The sequence below is a fragment of the Siniperca chuatsi genome, linkage group LG9 (assembly GCF_020085105.1).
Source record: "Siniperca chuatsi isolate FFG_IHB_CAS linkage group LG9, ASM2008510v1, whole genome shotgun sequence".
Taxonomy (NCBI): domain Eukaryota; kingdom Metazoa; phylum Chordata; class Actinopteri; order Centrarchiformes; family Sinipercidae; genus Siniperca; species Siniperca chuatsi.
In genome coordinates, this window is record NC_058050.1 from 25,194,892 (window position 1) to 25,210,497 (window position 15,606).

The window sequence follows — 15,606 nt, forward strand, 5'->3', positions numbered from 1 at the left end:
AAGAGCAGAGCTGTCCAACCGCCGAAGCGTTGACGTGATACACTGTTGAAAAAAGGACTTCTGCAGCATCACCGCGCCGGGAGAAATACTTGGTGTCAGCAGGGATCCGCACTGTGTTGAGCCAAGCTGCACTGCTTATTTAACCCATTAGCTCTTTACATTTTTATTAAAAACATTTTCCCCCGGGGGCAATCTCTTTGTGTAAAATGATAAACGGAAGACATTTATTGAGAGTGCAGGTGACAGGTGAACGATGTGTTAATATCAAGTTTGTTAGTGAAAAATGCTGTAATGTTTTGTCGAGGAACAAATTGCATTGAAAGTACAGGACAAAGATGGCGACGGGGCCAATTTGAAATAATGCTAAAATGTTGTTATTAGGCCTACTGGGCTCCATGGGGACTATATGTCAGTCACTGGAAGCAAAACAAACAATCATTTGTCTATTAAAGATTGTTTATTAAAGTCGGTTTCATTGAATTATTTCAATTTGGCTATATTCACAACAAATACTTGATAGATAGTTAAAACTAATTGTTTTGGTGACTGTTGGAACTTTACAACCCTACAACACATGTCTAACTGGTTATCCACTTACAAAATAAATGAATGGAAAAAAACAGCAAGACTAGTGCAACTAACGCAGTGATTTTATTTTACACTGGTGTTTCTTTTAGTGTGTGCTTAAAGCCTTTTCAGTGTAGCCTATTTACAGTATTTACAATAGTGAAATAATGCATGAACACAAGTAGAAGGGAAAAGGGACCCAGGGGTGGTCAGTATTTAGTTGTATGTTATGTTAATCAGCTGTGACAGAACACAGGCAGAAATACTCAGTTGGCTCAGTTTCTTTGTGGACTTCTTTTTAAACTTTGTTTTAAAACCAATGTATGAGTTTTAATGAATATTAATAATATATATTATATATGAATAATGAAAAAGTTTTTTGTGTATCTTAAATGCTAAATATGAATATACAAGCATAGAAAGGAGTTTGATTATTGATTTGTTAATACTGCTGTGCAATATACTCCTTTCAGTTTAAAATTCCCTATTTATTGATATTTATTCATACTTCTATTACTGCTGTGCAATATCCTCCATCTCATTATAATATATTAAGCTACACTTAGCTTGGCAGTTCATGCACTATTACTTTATACCGTATTATTATCATCAACCGGTAAACCCACTTTGTACTTCACACTTATTTTATACTTATACCCACTTGGTACTTAATTTATTTTCTGACCTGTATTATAGTGTATCATATTTTTTTGCTTAGTGCTTCTATTCCTGTGTGGGAAACTCTTTTGTTACAGCAGCTCACTGTCACGTCAGTGAGCTGTAACAAAAGAGTTTCCCCTCGGTGATCAATAAAGTATTTCTGATTCTGATTCTGTCATCTTCATGTGAGAGAAATTCTACTTAAATCCTTTCCATGTTGGTTTTTTGTCCATCATGATCTACACCCTTTTTCAGTAGATGTTAAATTTGTTGACCGGCTCCATGATTGAATATACTTTTGACAAGTACTTTTATAGGATATTTTACTGCGATTTTTCTACGATAGAACACTCCTGGACGAATGAGGGACTACACCGTCATATTTTACTGGAGTAAAAGTAGCAGTACCACACAGATACTCTTTACAAGTAAAAGTCCTGCATTCAAAATGTTATACAAGTACTAAAGTAAAATTACTCATTATGCAGAATGGCCCATTTCAGAATAATGTATATTATATTATATTATTGGATTATAATTATTAATGCATTAATGTGCATATGACTTTGATGTTGCAGCTGGTAAAGGTAGGGTTATATTACTTTATGTACTGCTGGGTAGCTTAATCTATTATAATACATCATAATTTATTTGTTGATTATATTTTGTACTGATGATCTGAATCTGCAAAGTAAATAGTAACTGTACTTAGTTACTTTCCACCACTGATTTTTGAATCCGTTTTTGACAAACATTTGGAACTTGCTCAATTTCATTCTGAAGCTGGAAGGTGTTAAGAGGAAAAGAATAAACAGTCAGGATTTACTCTTCAACTCACTGTTTGCCATCACTTAAATAAAAGTTTTCCATTCTGTTCTTTCCATTTAGCTGACCTGCGTTTGCCAAGTGACATCTTTCACATGTCGGTGACAAACTTAAGGAACCGTCCTCTCCCTGCCGAAAACATCAAGGCCTTGGTTAAGTCCATACTTACCCTGTATCACTGCCTCATGACAGGTTTGAGAGTCCTCTCCCAGATTCCATTCATAGGAGTCTGCTACAAGCAGTAGGCGATATGAGGGAGGTTGCCATCCCCCTTGTTAACCTGCCATTCCCCCTCTCTATCCCCTAGTAGCAGAGAGAGTGCAGGGGCAGAGGGGTTGTTTAGTTGAATGTGTTCGTCTAGTCTGCCTGACTCATTGATCCTTTATCTGACTGAGGTTTGTGCAAGTTAGGCTGTATTCACATCAAATCAGGCTTTGCGGCGATTAGCGAAGGGTTGTGCGGAGCTGTGCGGGGGTGTGGGCCTCTCTTTATTTACTCTCTGGCTCGCTCTAGCTCTCTCAAACAAACAAATGGACACCAGCCAAAGGAAGCTTCTCGGTTTCGCTATTTTGCAGCAAAGACTGCAAGCCAGATGCAGACGTTGAAGATGGGTACACGAAATAAACCAGGCGACATGCATCCTTGTCAACATGCAGCACCGTATTTATTTAACCTTTTTTCTTTGGTGGCTATGGTTGGCTGCATGGTTACACAGGGTCAGTGTTATTGGGGAATGAGATCTACCCAAGACTGCCCTTTTGTTCCAATGAGGGCTGGCCTTTGTGTCTGGCAAGGTGAGCAATGCCCCCGGTAGCATCTTGCACCGGGCCTTTTTCTACCCCCTCTCATGCTGGAAGGGTAGTTTAACAAAGCCCTTTTTACTCCAGAGGGCTGACCCTGTGTCTGGCAAACCACATTTTGACATGGTGTAGGATGCCATATGGTGGCTATGGTAGGCTAAGGGGTTTTTAGTTTTTATCTCACAAAAGGAGTTATATGGAAAATATTATTTGTCCATTTGTCTTAATAAACTGTTGTACAGTTGTCTTAACCAGTCACAGATTACCTTACAGTACCTAGCTTGTTGCAAACAATGTAAGCCAGAAAGGTAAGAAGCACTAAGTCAAAAACTCAAATAATACACTAATGAGTACATATGTTTATCAGACGCTGCACAGCAGTTTATAATACTCTTAAACAAGATTTTACATCTGGCGATTGGCCCATGCAGTGTCTTACCGGATGATATTGCATTGTGTTGTGGCAATGAGTTTCAACTGTTGCATATACAAGTGCATGGCTGCAAATTATATATGATGTACAGTGAGTGTGGGGGGTTCCTAAAGCAACGTGGAGCCCATATGTCGTAGCTGGTACGCCTGCTCTGGGGCCTGACGATGCTTTTGAACCCACCCTGGCTGTACAGTCTGCAGATCTTCCTCTTAGGCTGCATATGACCCCAACAAGGTCTACCAATAAGAGCGCGAGGGTAGCTTGCATTAGGCCGAGAGCTGCCTGTAAAGCTTATTGCTGTGGGAGCATGGTATCAATTGCAGGATCTAAGATCTAAATAAGTGTTTCAGTATTTTTATTATCTTAGAAATAGTACGTGGACACTGTTCAGAGAGATTTTAGTGAGCTAATCAAACAAGTTATTTCTCACTGTGGGCAGGACTCTCAGCAGAGATGAGAAACATGTTAGCTCCAGTGAGTCAAGTCAGTTGTTTCTGTTAGAGAGGATTTATTTCCTTTGCGTCTGTAATGTTAGGTTTCTCTGCTCTGTGAATAGTATATTTCATAATATATGCCAAGATAGACATATGGCGGTACTAACTTCCTCATCTAAAACACAGGCTGTACAGTTATGGACATGTGACACCTACTGCCTCACACTATTGCCTGGTGTTGGCTTGTGATTCTTACTGCTGAGAGACATAAGAACAGAGTGGCTTCTTTGTTTTTAGTTTCTTCTCATTTACCTTTATGATCACTGTCTTTCTGGAAAGGTGTGTTAACTCTGCAATCTTGCCTACTTGCGGTGAACTTTAGAGAAGCCTGTGCATTTTATTCCTGGTTAATTTGAATCCCCCTGCCTCTGTGTGGGAACAGTCACAATGTTTTTATCACACTATTGCCTGCTGTAGTTTTTCCATCTCTCTTTCTATTTAAGTGAGATTTAGAATAAAATGTCTCTGTTGTCTGCTTCTTGTTGTTGAACTTGACTGTTGCAAGGTTTTCTGAAGTGTTTTATAGGGCCACTTCGCCTGAAGTAAAGACCTCCTCCACTGCATTTCCACTGCATGGACAAATCAGAGCTGATCTTGCAGCTGCCGAGAACTGCAACACCTTCTTATGCCATGCCAGGTGAATGTCACATAAATTCATTTTGCACTGTCAAGCAAAGTTGCCCAAAAATGTGCGCAATATTAATGCCATTTGGAAGTGAATGTCCTTCTTGATCTTTCTCTGGCCGTCCACTGACTCCTGGTTGATGACCTTTGACTCCTAACCCTATTTTTAAAATCTGATTTTCCACACCTCTCTGTCGTTGAATTACAAGTTAACACCTTTATAAGGACCAAGCTTTTACTGTACTGTAAAATACAATAGACCAAACTTTGATTTCCAGTCTTCATCATGTCTTCATTTTATGTTGCATTAATTTACAATAAATGAAACTGATGCAAACTGACTGCAATGTAACAATGAATTTATTATTTTGAACAGTGTGAAAAAAAATGAACAAAGGAATAATTCAGCTGAGGAACCGTCTCAGTCTGTGTCTTCAGACAGGAAACAGCAGCAGAGTGTTTTTCTGAACCAATCAAAGACGCCTTGGATTCTACCCTCCACTCTCCACCCTTTGCGGAGCTCCCACCCTATCGAGGCATTTGTGTTGGGGTTGATGAAGGCAGTTTTTGCTCTGTGCAGGGGCATTTACGTCAGAGGAAGAGAGTCGGACAAGGTTTGCCAGTCTCCCTCAGTCCGTCCTGGGATAATAACTGTAGCTGCCCATCCTCTCCTAATGCTTCCTGCTTCTCTAGAGCTCATTCACCTATAGAGTAGGTTGCTGCCATTATAGACTGAGGACTGCTTTTTATCTGAGGTGTGATCACACAGCTAGTGAGCAATATAATTTATTTAATAATCATTCACTGCTTTGGATAACATTTTAACACTCAAACACAAGTAGGTAGCTGCAGCTAAAATACATTTAATTCTGCTCTAGTGTTGAACAAATATGTATTTGTTTGCTAGACAATAAAATGTCTGATTTTGACCTCCATATTTTGGGTTATTCATGGCACTATAAATTTAAAGACACTGTTTAGGATCTTTTTCACGTTTTTTCAAGGATACTTTCTCTGATCCTTGCCTCTGGTTTCAGTTACAAAGCAGCATGCTGTAGCTGTCAGGAGTCATGAGATCAGCAGGAGCTATAGTGCACTAAATTGTATACAGCAGTCAGTCAGTGACTCATAATGTGTGACTGTTAAAAGGCTTTCAACAGGATGCCCTGACAAGTAAACAAACATACCAATAACATTAATACTTTGATCAATATCACCTGAGCACACTGGGTGTATATTGGTGGTAATGCAAAACCATAAAACACCTCAACAACTGTTTTTGCCCCCACTTTGCTCATGATTAAAACTCATGAATGGGAAGGTGAAACTCAAGTCAGTATGTGGATGCGGTGAAAGCTTTAAAAGAAATTGCAGTACAGAAAGTTATGTTTAAGATCATTTAGAAACAGCATCGTCAGTATATAGTTTGATTTTTACACTGTAAAATGTCCTACTCAGTAAAAATGCTCACAAATCTCTAAAACATGTATTTAAGGCATCCTTGTCAAAAAATTTTTGATTGTGTGTATGTTGAAAAAATAAATATCTAGGCCAATTCATCATTATTGTACTAGAACTCTTCAATAATGGTATCTGCCTCAAAAAGCCAGTGTTGTTCTGGCTCTTTGATCTTATTTTATTTAAAATAAAATAAAAATGAAACGTTTTGAAATCTGATTTTCCATACCTTTCTGACAGTGAGCTTACACTCCCTGTTTATGTTGCATTAATTGATGCAAACTGACTGCAATGCAATATTGAATTTATTATTTTGAATAGTAATGAACAAAAAAAATGAACAAAGGAATTATTCAGCTGAGGAACCGTCTCAGTCTGTGTCAAAGACGCCTTGGATTCTACCCTCGGTCTTCATTTTGGCCCCATCCTGGCTGATGGTCAGGTCATCCTGCTCTGCACTGATGACGGGAGCTTCATTAGGTGGGGGGACACCAGCTGGTGGAGCTGAAACCACAGCAGAGTTTGGTTCTCTAGTGGCCTCCTCACTCGTATCCTCACCATCCAGGACTGAAGCAGTGACTTCAGCTGGAGGGGTTAGCTGTGTTAGTTCACCCTGGGTGATAGTGATGGCTGGAGGTTCAGCAGTGTGGGTCACAGGAGGTGATGGAGCTGGAACCACAGTAGAGTCTGGTTCTCTGGTGGGATCCTCATCATCCAGGACTGAATTAGTTACTGGAGGTTCAGCAGGAGGGGTCAGAATAAGTGGTGGAGTGGAAATAACAGAAGAGTCTGTCTCTGGACGGGGCGCAGGCTGCTGCACTGGTTCAGCCTGGGTAATCATCAAACCCCTCTGGACGGCAGTGATTGCAGGAGCTTCGTCAGCGAGGGTCACAGGAGGTGGAGGAGCTGGAACCACAGCAGTGTCTGTCTCTGGGCTGGGTGCTGGCTGTTCCTCTGCTTCATCCAGGCTACTGTTCAAGCCATTGTGGTTGGCAATATTGGCAGGAGGTCCAGCACTGGTGGTCAGGTCATCCTGCACTGCAGTGATGACAGGAATTTCATCAGGTGGGGTCTGAACAGCTGGTGGAGCTGAAACCACAGAAGAGTCTCGTTCTAGGCGAGGCATTGGCCGTTCCACTGCTTCATCCAGTTTGCTGTTCAAACCATTGTGGATGGCAGTATCGGCAGGAGGTTCAGCACTGTGGGTCACAGGAGCTGGTGGAGGAGTAATGACAGCAGAGTCTGGTTCTCTGATTGGTTCAGTGTCCTCCTCCAGACCAGGCTCCTCACTCACATCTTCAGCAGGGCTGGCTCTGGCCTCTGCACCATCCACCACGTCTGCTGGCTGGATGCAATCCTTTCTAGTGTTCATATTTACAGACACTTTTGTGTGAGGCTGAAACAGCACACAGATCTCTCTGGCTGCAGCATCACTGATGGTGTTCAGCACCTCTGCTGCGAAGCAGTTGAGCCTCTTCACCAGGACGTCACGAGTGTGACCCTGTCTCACCCTTTCCTGGATAGACAGGACCATGTTGTCTCTGATGGAGCGGGAGAAGGCGACCTGACGGAGCATGGAGGACAGAGCAGTGGAGACCCGGTCCTCAACTGCTTTTGTGACTCCAACAGCCATTTCACTGAGCTGCTGGGAGGGCATGTTGAAGGAGGTGTTTGGAGGAGGCAACCAGAAGCCCTGCAGGACTTTTGGAACCACCTCCATCACCACCTCCCGTGGGCCGAGCAGTTTGGAGCTGGGGGCCTCCTGCTGCTGCTCTGTCAGGCTCCTGGCGTACTTCTGAGCCTGGCTGATGATCTTGGGATGTCTGCAGGTTACATTCAAAGTTAATTTTACTAACTCTAAGAACACCAGAGACATCACAACCACTGTACTGGAAGTGATAATAAATGTGTGTCGAATATGACTCACTGAAACTGAGGAGGGGCGGCCTCTGGTGAGCTGAGCAGCCTTCTGGCTTCAAACTCAACGTCCCTCATCTTCATGCTGGTGTTCACCTCCCACGCCTGAAACAAGGAGTGAGATATGAGCTTACAGAATAAATAAGTGTCATGTAACAGTTGACTCCAAACTACTGTTGAGTCTTTTCAGGATTGTGGTCTTACCAGCTTGAGAAGAGGCCTGGCCTCATTCTCCTCAAAGTCCTCCAGTTCAAACTCCCAGAGCCTTCAAACAGAAAGAAACACAAGCTTCATCTTTACTGTTCCTCTCTTCCTCATTACAGACAGATTGCTGTGACATGAGCAGGGATAAGGTCAGGTGTAGTGCTGGACTGTGTGTGCGTGTGTGTGTGTGTGTGTCAGTAACTCACTGCACTCTCAGTGTGCTTTTACTCTGCTCCACCAGCAGCTCAGTCATATCTTCAGCAGTCACCTCAGATGGGAGCTGGTTTTTCTGCTGAAGCCTCAAAAGTTCAGTCAGCAGTGCGATCTAAACAGCATACAAGAGATCACATGTCTTTATGTTCAAGTACAAGACACAGTGTGTGAGACTTCACCTGCTGCTTCACTTTGGTGTAGACAGGAAAACTGTAGTGGGTCTTACCTGACACTTATAAGAGCCGATGTGCCAGCAGGTCTGCAGAGCCCGCTCATATATGGGCGTGTCGAACAACACCTGTGAAGGCCAAAAGATAATGTTGCTCATTAGTTTGTTATTCACAGCTTTAACTCCAGCTGAAAATGTTTACAGTCTAACTCCAGTAAAAAAGAGACACTCTCACACACCCTGATGGGTCTGTAGATGCCTCTGCTTCCTTCTAGAAACTCCATGGATATTTTGTTGCTGTATATCAAAATACAGAACAGGTTTAACTGCCAAAGCGGCAATACAATTTTCACAACGATTTTTCAGTTCAACGAACGACTCGAGAGTACTCAAACACAGTTGATCCTGCAGACACAAATGAACAGAGTGTGTTCAGGTTGAAGAGTGTGTGAAGTCTGCAGAGAGATTCTCATTGTTGAGTCACTGGATTCAACATTCTAGAACTCTTGTCTATATGACACACACACACACACAGATTTCTGTGCAGTCTCCTGGGCTTTTTTTCTCTTTGTTTCACTAATGTGTCCCTCTCCATGTTTAATTACACTGCACTACACAACTGTGCTACAGTAGACAAGTTTACATAATATTACATTTGAAACCCCAACAATGACATCTCTCTTTTATTGATCATGATGGGGTTAGTCACAAAAAATATTGTGATTATTTGCTTCCTTCAACACAGAGACAGACATGGAGGGTGTATATTGGTAGAAAATACTGTACTGAGGTCTGAATTTAGATCTTTTTCACAGCAGACATTTTGACTTGTCAGAGCGGGGAAAGCACAGGTGTAACTAATAACATTAATGATGGCTCCATTCCAGCAGGTATTCATCATTGATGTTATCAGTGACACCGGTGTTTGATAAGTCAACATGTCTGCAGTAACCGTCTTTAAAAAGACCTTTTGCTGCTTTGCTTTTCAAGTTAATGTTATCCACTGAGCTCCACTACATCGGGTTGAGCTACAAGTATACGTATCTCCTTACTTTAGCAAATCAGCATCTTTTTGCAGATGTCGACATATTGGTCACCTGATAATCTGGAGTCAGATATGAGTCCAGTTTGGTGGACTTGCAAGTAACAGATTTTATAAAATGAACGGTCAAAAGCAAAGCAAGAGAGGCAGAGATATCCTGACTTTGAATTCTTAATATGGGTAAAACTCCAAGAATTCAATCCTACCTTCCCCATAATGCAACCCAACCAATAGCACCTTTTTTAAGACCCTGCCTGGTAATTGCCCATGTCTTTCAAATTTCACACCACTGTTTGTAAGGTACGATTTCTGTAATCTTTATGTAGACATTATCAGGGTTGCTTTTTCAGCAATAGCTAAGGTTCTCCGTTGCTGTATGACCCGCCTCCTGTCACTCACAGCCCAGTCATGCAGCTTTGCTTCTGATGTCGAACCAAAAGGTTTTCCTTTCTCACCTGGTCCTACATCTGCCAGTTTAGCAAAAAGTAAAACAACTTAGATCATGACTTATTATCATGACAGTTATTCAGATCATCTCCATGAATGCTTCTCTGTGTATTCAGTGTTGCAAAAAGGTAAGTCACACAGAATAATCAATCAGCCAACTTTTGTTCTGATCATTCAGCTTGCCATCCAAAAAGTTGACCTTTTATTAAGTAATTTCACTTTAAAATCTGTTTCCTGTTTTCACCATTGCATCATTACTATGTATCACACCAACACCTCAGTGCACTACAGGACAAAGGGCGTGGCTGTTTCTTGGGCCCTTCCCAGTATCCAATGTGGTCCACCAGATTGCTTTTCATGTTTGTTTTGTCAAGCCTGAGAGCGTGGACTGGATACTGCCCCCAGACCTCCATTGCCACCCAGCTCATTCACAGCCAGCCAGCTTCTTCATTACATTACTTTGGGATCCCCCTTGTCATTGAAGGGGTCTCCAGTACTCGGTAGATTGGGATTGTCTATAGGAGCACTTCTGGGTCTCAGGTTGTGACATTCTGGATCCAGCCCTGATTGAAGACTCCCACCATCACCATCCTGACCTGCCTGGAAGGACATCAGGAGCCATTCCAAGACAAAGAAAAAACATGTTTTTGCAGATTTTTAAATACAAAACAAAGAAGATACAGATACCTTGATCTGGTATTGCATTACAGTTTATTGTTGTAGTCATCATTTGTTGCGCTCTCTGCAGGGAGATACAGCTTGAAGGTAAAACAGACTGAAGGTACAACAAGCTACACCGTAGTACATGCATGATGCTGTCACTCTGTGAGGTTTCTTCTGTGGACTTCCCCACTCCTCCCCTGAACACTGGGATAGTTTCCCTCTCAGAGACACAGATGTACAGCAGCCCCACTGTCAAGATACCATCATCGAGGCAACACAGAGCTGATCTACAAACAAACCATCAGAAAGAAAGTATGTACAGTTACAGTAGATGACTGTTCAACATATGAGTGTGGTCATTAAAGGCAATTCTTAAGGCAGAAATATCTTAAGGAGGAAGATGAGGAATGTGATGAAGAATCGAATGGACATCCAGGCTACAAGTCAGGTATTTCTCCCTGCCAATGAGACTCTGAAGGATGGAAAGAAATCATAAAGGCATTATATTAAGACTTACAGTATGTGTTGATCAGCAAGACAATATGTTGTTAGTTTTTGCTGCCTGTACAGTGAACTGGGTTTCATAAACTGTGCATCTGTACAAAAACATGAACATGATGTGTTTTATTATGACTAATCTTTACACAAGACAAATACAAGTCAGGAACTTAATGTAAAGAAAAGTGAAGGAGTTAAGGAGTTAATATATACTATATATTTATCAACACAAAGGTACATTTAAAATGCAAAAATATGCAGATATTTCCTGTAAATCATTAAAAGGCAAGTCTGAAAAATCCTTCACATGGTACTGCAGGTAATAATGTTTCTATACCTGCTTTTGTGCACATCTGAGTGATATAAGTAAAATATAGTTACAAATGAACATACAGTACAGTATGACTGTATGGTTAAGAAATGTCCTTTAAAGGCCCTAAAAATTAGTTTTTTCAATCTCCTTCTTACTGTAAGCAATGTGGTCCAACATGAGCACAACATTTCCTGCAACAGCAGTTAGAGTAGTTTTGATGATTTTTTACGAGAGGTTTCTGTATTTTTTGTTTCGCTTGTGCTCTTCTCACTGGTTTGAAGTGGGCGAGGCTCAGTTGGAAACAGGTGATGTCACGTACTTCCCTGCACCAATCAGTATTTAGCAATGTTTGAATTGACAGTTGTGGGGGTGTTTGCTAATAGGGGCACTTCTCAGAGTACTACTGAGCCTGTGAAAACAGTTGTATAGTGTCTCTGAAGGGAGTTCCCCTGATGATGTCATCAGGGTTATTTCGGATTGAACTTGAGACTCAGACAAATTTATGCCCTGATAAAACCTGTGTTACCAACTGAGGTTGTGGAGTTTGAAAGAGTTTGAAGTGGGTATTTACCAGTCAGGAACAGTTTAACGAAAGATGCTTAGGAGTTGCATCATGGGAAATGTAGGCTACAGCATTTTTTTTGGCTGACCCATATCTCAGCCTCTTCATCTTCAATTTTTGACCATTCTTTTTATAATTTGTCTCTCACAAGTCCCCTTACTTTATAGAAGTGGAATACTAAAATCGCTTGAGTGCCAGACCCCTGTCAATCAAATCTGATCAAATCATGCCCACACACAGTCCTGATGAAGCAGATTAGCTGAGTGTTAAACTCTTAATAAAAAGGGAGCAGTGCTTATTTAGTCTTGAATATTTAATGTTATAGAGAGATTTAAAACCACATTTTCAGGGGCTTTAATAAGTAGGGTTGGCCCAGTTTCTTATATCATTTTGCTGTAAGACCACTGCAAACATACATCAGGGGAAATTACTTCTCTTTGGCTGACATGCAGGTCAGAAAGAAGTTATTATTTGGCACTAAATCTGCATAAAAACAGATGATATTTTCTAAATGTGATGCAAAAAATGGATTGCTTGTATGCACGTGATGTATGTGTGGAAAGTCTCACTGAGCATCATTAGCAAAATAAAACTGCTAATTAAAAACAGAGGGTGAGTTTTCATCGAACAATCATTTACTGTATATACGTGTAACAAACTAAATTAAAACCCATACAAAATGTACAGTTTAATATTCCATATTTTCTTGAGTGTCGCTCTCTCACGATCTCTCTGCCGGCCTTGTGTCTTCTGCAGTGCCAGGAAGTCAAACACACATCGATCCTTCTTGTGCTTATTGAGTTGAATGTGAATGTGGATCACGCTGTTGTGCCATCAGAGGGGAGGGAAGTCATTCCACTTTGAACCATTTTTCATCACAATAGTTCTTGTCTCTTTACTCAAACACTGTGGTCAGAGATTAAAGGATCATCTATGATATGGTAAGTAAAAAAAAAAAGATTGGCAGATGTACAGTATACTGTTGTTTGAAGGAGCTGTACACGATGATCAGGACACAGCAACAAAAACTGTCCACCACCGAGCTTCACATCAGCCATTCTGACAGCTTTATATGACTGAAGTATACATGTACAGTAAGATCACATCCAGTGTTGAGTCTTTATAATTGTGCCATTGGAGCTGGAAGCAGCCAGAGAGAGAGAGTTTTAGATCTCCTTGATTGTTCGTTCAGAGGGCCGATACTCCTCCCTTCCTTTAGGGGAGGACAAGTAGAAGGACTGGGTCTTGCGTTTTAGGCGAGCTCTCTTGGTGGCCAGTGACAGGCTGTGCTTGCTGGAGGCGATAATGTCAGTGATGAACTTCTTGCAGTCCACACACACCTCCATGGTGGCCCAGTCCTCCGTCAACTCCGGGGGAAGCTCCAGTTCTTCATGAGACTTTAAAGAGCTGTGCTTCGAAAGCCTACATCGGACAGAAACAGGAGGACAGCTTGGCATGAACAGGGTCAGGGAACACACTTGTTTTAGGATTTTGGTATTACAGTTTGGATTACTTGGACTAATTGTTCAAACTCTCCAGGGTATGTGGTCATGGGCAACCCAGTCTGTGGGTGGTCATAAACAAATTTGGTAAAGGGTCACTTCACCCTAATTACAAAAAAACATATTTTCTCACTAACCTGTAGTGGTATCTAGTCATGTGAATCGTTTTAGTTTAATTTGCCCCCCCAGTGCAGCTTTTGTTATGGCCTTAACTGATGAAATTTGTTGTAATTATTTTATATGGTTTTATCTTTCTATCTACTATCTATGTTTTGGTTTTATTTACTTTTTATTCTTTGCTTTTACTGTAAAGCACTTTCTGTTTTTGAAAGGTGCTATGTCAATTATGTTATTAATATTATTTTAAGAGTAACAAAGATGACGAGATGTTTCACCACCATTGCATTAGAGTGGATGTATCAATCTCAGAGACAGAAATATTAAAACCTGTGCAGATAAAACCAAAACTATCTGCATAGTTTGATACCACTGGGGTTAAGAAAATTGTTCTTTTTCTTTTTTGGATGAATAAACCCTTTCATTGAACTGGTTAATGAAGATTATGTCCAGCAAAAATCATTCCAGCATTTTAAGAAATCATGTGAAAGTACAAATATACCCCTAGCCCCTATGGACCTATCACAAACAAATCCAGAAATGTGTAAATACCAAATCTCCAAAGCAATAAGTAAGTAATAAGGGAAATGCAATCCAATTCAGGAAATGGTGCAGATATCAAAACCCAAACAACAGAAATGCGCAGCAGAGAAGACATGAACGAAAAGAGAGATGAAACCCTTTGTCTTATTCCTTCAGTCTGTCAGCACTTCCATCCAATTTGGTCTAAACTGAAATATCAACGGTTGTTGGATGGATTGCCATTCAATTTGCTACAGAGTTTTATGGTGTGTTATTATGCTTATATGACAGCATGGTAAATGGTAAATATTACATGCTAATCTGCTAATATTAAAGTTAAGCATGCAAGCACATTACAAGCATGCATTTTGCATGCAAGCAAATTTGCATAATTAACTGCGTTGTGTAATGAGCATTACAGCTTCACAGGGCCACAATTGTTGCCACTTAGCAGTGCTGAGTCTTATGAACTGTCAAGTCAAATGTAGTTTATAACTGTATACATCAATACACAACACTTTGTCCTTAAGCATCAACAGGTTAGTAAACAACAGAAACTTTTAAAATGTATTTTCCTTTATTTATCCAATCAGCTGATAAATTAAATGAATACATTAAGATTTTACTCCTGTGTAATGTATCTTTTACTTTTTCTGATCATAGTACTTTTCAGCCACTAGATGTCACAGTGACTGTGCACTATAGTCCAAAGAAACACATCAGCCAGGTGAGCAGGACAGATTGTACCCAAGCAGCAACTACTATGATTTTTTTTTTGTCTTTTGTTTGTGTTTTAGTATTTTCTGCATTTTGTGATTGTGAGCAAATGTGTTTTCAGCTTTTTTGGAAGTTTGTTTCTTTTAATGTATGTGCTTTCACTCTTATACAGTATGTGTTTTAATCTTAGGGGCCACTGTACCAATATCATATGAACTCTCTACAGGAGAATTACTATTATATTAGGACATAACATGCACTCTTAACAGACTGAATAATTGTGTTCATAGCTCTTACTTGGACATGGTCTTCTGAAGGCCGTGGCGCTGCGGGCTGCTGGAGGATTTCTCAGATTTAGCAGCAGCTGCTGCTCCAGAGGCTTTTCCAGCTCCTTTCCATGCTCCTGTTGTTGCTCCTTTCAAAGCGGGGGACGCCGTGGCCCCTCCCACTGCTGACGGCCCCAGCCCTCCAGCCACAGAGAGTCCTTGTCCTAAAGCAGTCATGGCACTTAACCTCTCCTTGGGGAGAGTGTTGGTCGAGCCAATGGAGTAGATGGGCAAGCTGGAATAAGGTTTGGATGGCAGCCGCATCTGTTAGAGAGTGAAGACATGCATATAAATAAGAAGAAGCATAAAGATTACTGAGAAACAATTCTGATGAAAATTATGGGACTACATTTTTATAAAACTTCATGTCCTCACTTCACAACTCAGAGGTTAGGTGATTTCTGGGTGCCATTTTGAACGTAAAGATATAAAATATTCGTTAAACTACTTCGGTATGTATCATGAAACATAGCAATGATGCAAAACAGGAAAGATATCTTTGAGAGCATCAGCATGAAATTTGATTGCAAGAA

At 40.8% G+C, this 15,606-nt stretch overlaps 2 protein-coding genes across 7 annotated transcripts in view; both read right to left on the minus strand.

Moving 5' to 3' along the window:
* Positions 1 to 4,745: 4,745 nt before the first annotated feature.
* On the minus strand, positions 4,746 to 8,855 carry LOC122881837 (fibrous sheath CABYR-binding protein-like). Its single transcript, XM_044208482.1, has 7 exons — positions 8,604 to 8,855; positions 8,422 to 8,493; positions 8,189 to 8,307; positions 7,983 to 8,043; positions 7,789 to 7,883; positions 6,252 to 7,684; positions 4,746 to 4,886 (listed from the first exon to the last, which is right to left on the minus strand). The coding sequence occupies exons 1-7, from the start codon at positions 8,646 to 8,648 to the stop codon at positions 4,825 to 4,827; spliced, it is 1,887 nt and encodes a 628-aa protein (XP_044064417.1). The 5' UTR covers positions 8,649 to 8,855; the 3' UTR covers positions 4,746 to 4,824.
* Positions 8,856 to 10,545: 1,690 nt separating this feature from the next.
* Positions 10,546 to 15,606, minus strand: part of LOC122881835 (protein spire homolog 1-like) — a 42,977-nt gene continuing 37,916 nt past the window's right edge. For all 6 annotated transcript variants that reach the window (XM_044208476.1, XM_044208477.1, XM_044208478.1 and 3 more), the window contains 2 exons: positions 15,045 to 15,337; positions 10,546 to 13,311 (listed from right to left, as the gene is read on the minus strand). In XM_044208476.1, the coding sequence (XP_044064411.1) occupies positions 13,056 to 13,311; positions 15,045 to 15,337 (549 nt within the window). In that variant the 3' untranslated portion in view covers positions 10,546 to 13,055. The remainder of the gene's footprint in view (positions 13,312 to 15,044; positions 15,338 to 15,606) is intronic.

What these genes read in the sequence shown, in the direction of transcription:
- LOC122881837 (XM_044208482.1), bottom strand. Translation starts at nt 8,648, where the DNA reads ATGGAGTTTCTAGAAGGAAGCAGAGGCATCTACAGACCCATCAGG. An exon ending in TCGGCTCTTATAAGTGTCAG is followed by an intron (nt 8,308 to 8,421) that starts GTAAGACCCACT and finishes TATGCTGTTTAG; the next exon opens with ATCGCACTGCTGACTGAACT. An exon ending in AAAAGCACACTGAGAGTGCA is followed by an intron (nt 8,044 to 8,188) that starts GTGAGTTACTGA and finishes TTCTGTTTGAAG; the next exon opens with GCTCTGGGAGTTTGAACTGG.